The 1237-nt window shown below is 71.9% G+C and overlaps 1 protein-coding gene across 1 annotated transcript in view; it reads left to right on the top strand.

Annotated features, from left to right (window-relative positions):
• Window positions 1-60: 60 nt before the first annotated feature.
• ZNF414 (zinc finger protein 414) overlaps window positions 61-1237 on the top strand; it is a 5764-nt gene continuing 4587 nt past the window's right edge. The window contains exons 1-3 of the mRNA XM_012729447.1: window positions 61-557; window positions 819-926; window positions 1008-1113. Of these exons, the coding sequence (XP_012584901.1) occupies window positions 362-557; window positions 819-926; window positions 1008-1113 (410 nt within the window). The 5' untranslated portion in view covers window positions 61-361. The remainder of the gene's footprint in view (window positions 558-818; window positions 927-1007; window positions 1114-1237) is intronic.

Here is a 1237-nt window from a genome sequence, read left to right on the forward strand (position 1 = left end):
CGGCCGCCCCCCGCGCCGCGCGGCACTGGGGGGAGGCTCCTTTCGGTGGGTAGTTCATTTCCGCGCTCGGGGCGCCTCCCAGCTCTCGCCCAGAGGCCAGGACTCCCGCCTCAACCCACGGGGACGCCTTTCGATGGGGGCGACTGGGCACTTGCTGCTGAGGAATGTGGAGCCTGTCCTCCTGGGGGCGCGGGAGGGGGCTCCCCAGGCTTGCGCCGGGCCCTGAGAACCCCGTCCTCTTCCCTAGGAGGACGAGCCCTCGGGGCCCGGCCCCGACACTCCGGCCTTCGCAGGGCCCAGCTCCACCGAGACGCACACGGAGGCGTCGCCGGTGGAGCCTGCCACGGCCGCGTCCTGTTCCATGGGGGAGGAGCCAGGCCCTGACCGGTCAGCCACGCCCCCGGGGTGGGACCTCGGAGGGCCGGCCGGGACTCCGCAGGATGCGCCCCCGGCGCTGGACAGCGGCCAGCCCGGCCCTGGGTCCAGCCTGGGCCCAGCCAGCGCGGTGTCCGGGACCAGTGAGGACCTGCGGCCGCCCAGGCGACGCCCGCCACCAGGTGACCGGTGGTGGGGCCTCCCGGGAGCCGTAGGCCATGAGCCAGAGGAATGAGGAGCGCCGATTACGAGCAGACGCGAGGCCCGCCTAGAGGGCACTGCCATCTGCCGAGCGCCCAGGGTGTGCCGAACTGTAACCACAGTAGTGGGCCGGGCCGGCTCAGCCCGGTCTGCCGGCTGCCCAGCCTGGTGGGGGCAGGGCCCTGGACAGGACATACGGGTGAGGGGGAGAGAGGTAAACCCGTGCTCTGTGCATCCTGCAGGGAAGCAAATACCCTGCTCCAGCCCTGGCTGCTGCCTCAGTTTCCCCAGCGTTCGTGACCTGGCACAGCATCTTCGCACCCACTGCCCACCCACGCAGTCTCTGGAAGGTAGGGCCGCAGGAGGTGGGAGTCGCGGTAGCGGGGGGGCTGCCTCGCCACCCCTGCACTCCGGTCCTGTCCCGCCCGCAGGCAAGCTCTTCCGCTGCTCGGCGCTGAGCTGCACCGAGGTCTTCCCCAGCATGCAGGAGCTGGTGGCGCACAGCAGGCTGCACTACAAACCCAACCGCTACTTCAAGTGAGGCCCGGACCAGCCTTCCCTGGGCCACGGCGTCCCGGCCGCGCTGCCCACCGCGGTGGTGGTGGGCGCCCCCGGGGCCCAGAACCACCTCCTGGCTAGTCAGGGCCACCCCAGCTTACTC

This window comes from Condylura cristata, unplaced genomic scaffold, assembly GCF_000260355.1.
Source record: "Condylura cristata isolate star-nosed mole 26May11 unplaced genomic scaffold, ConCri1.0 scaffold00025, whole genome shotgun sequence".
Lineage (NCBI taxonomy): Eukaryota > Metazoa > Chordata > Mammalia > Eulipotyphla > Talpidae > Condylura > Condylura cristata.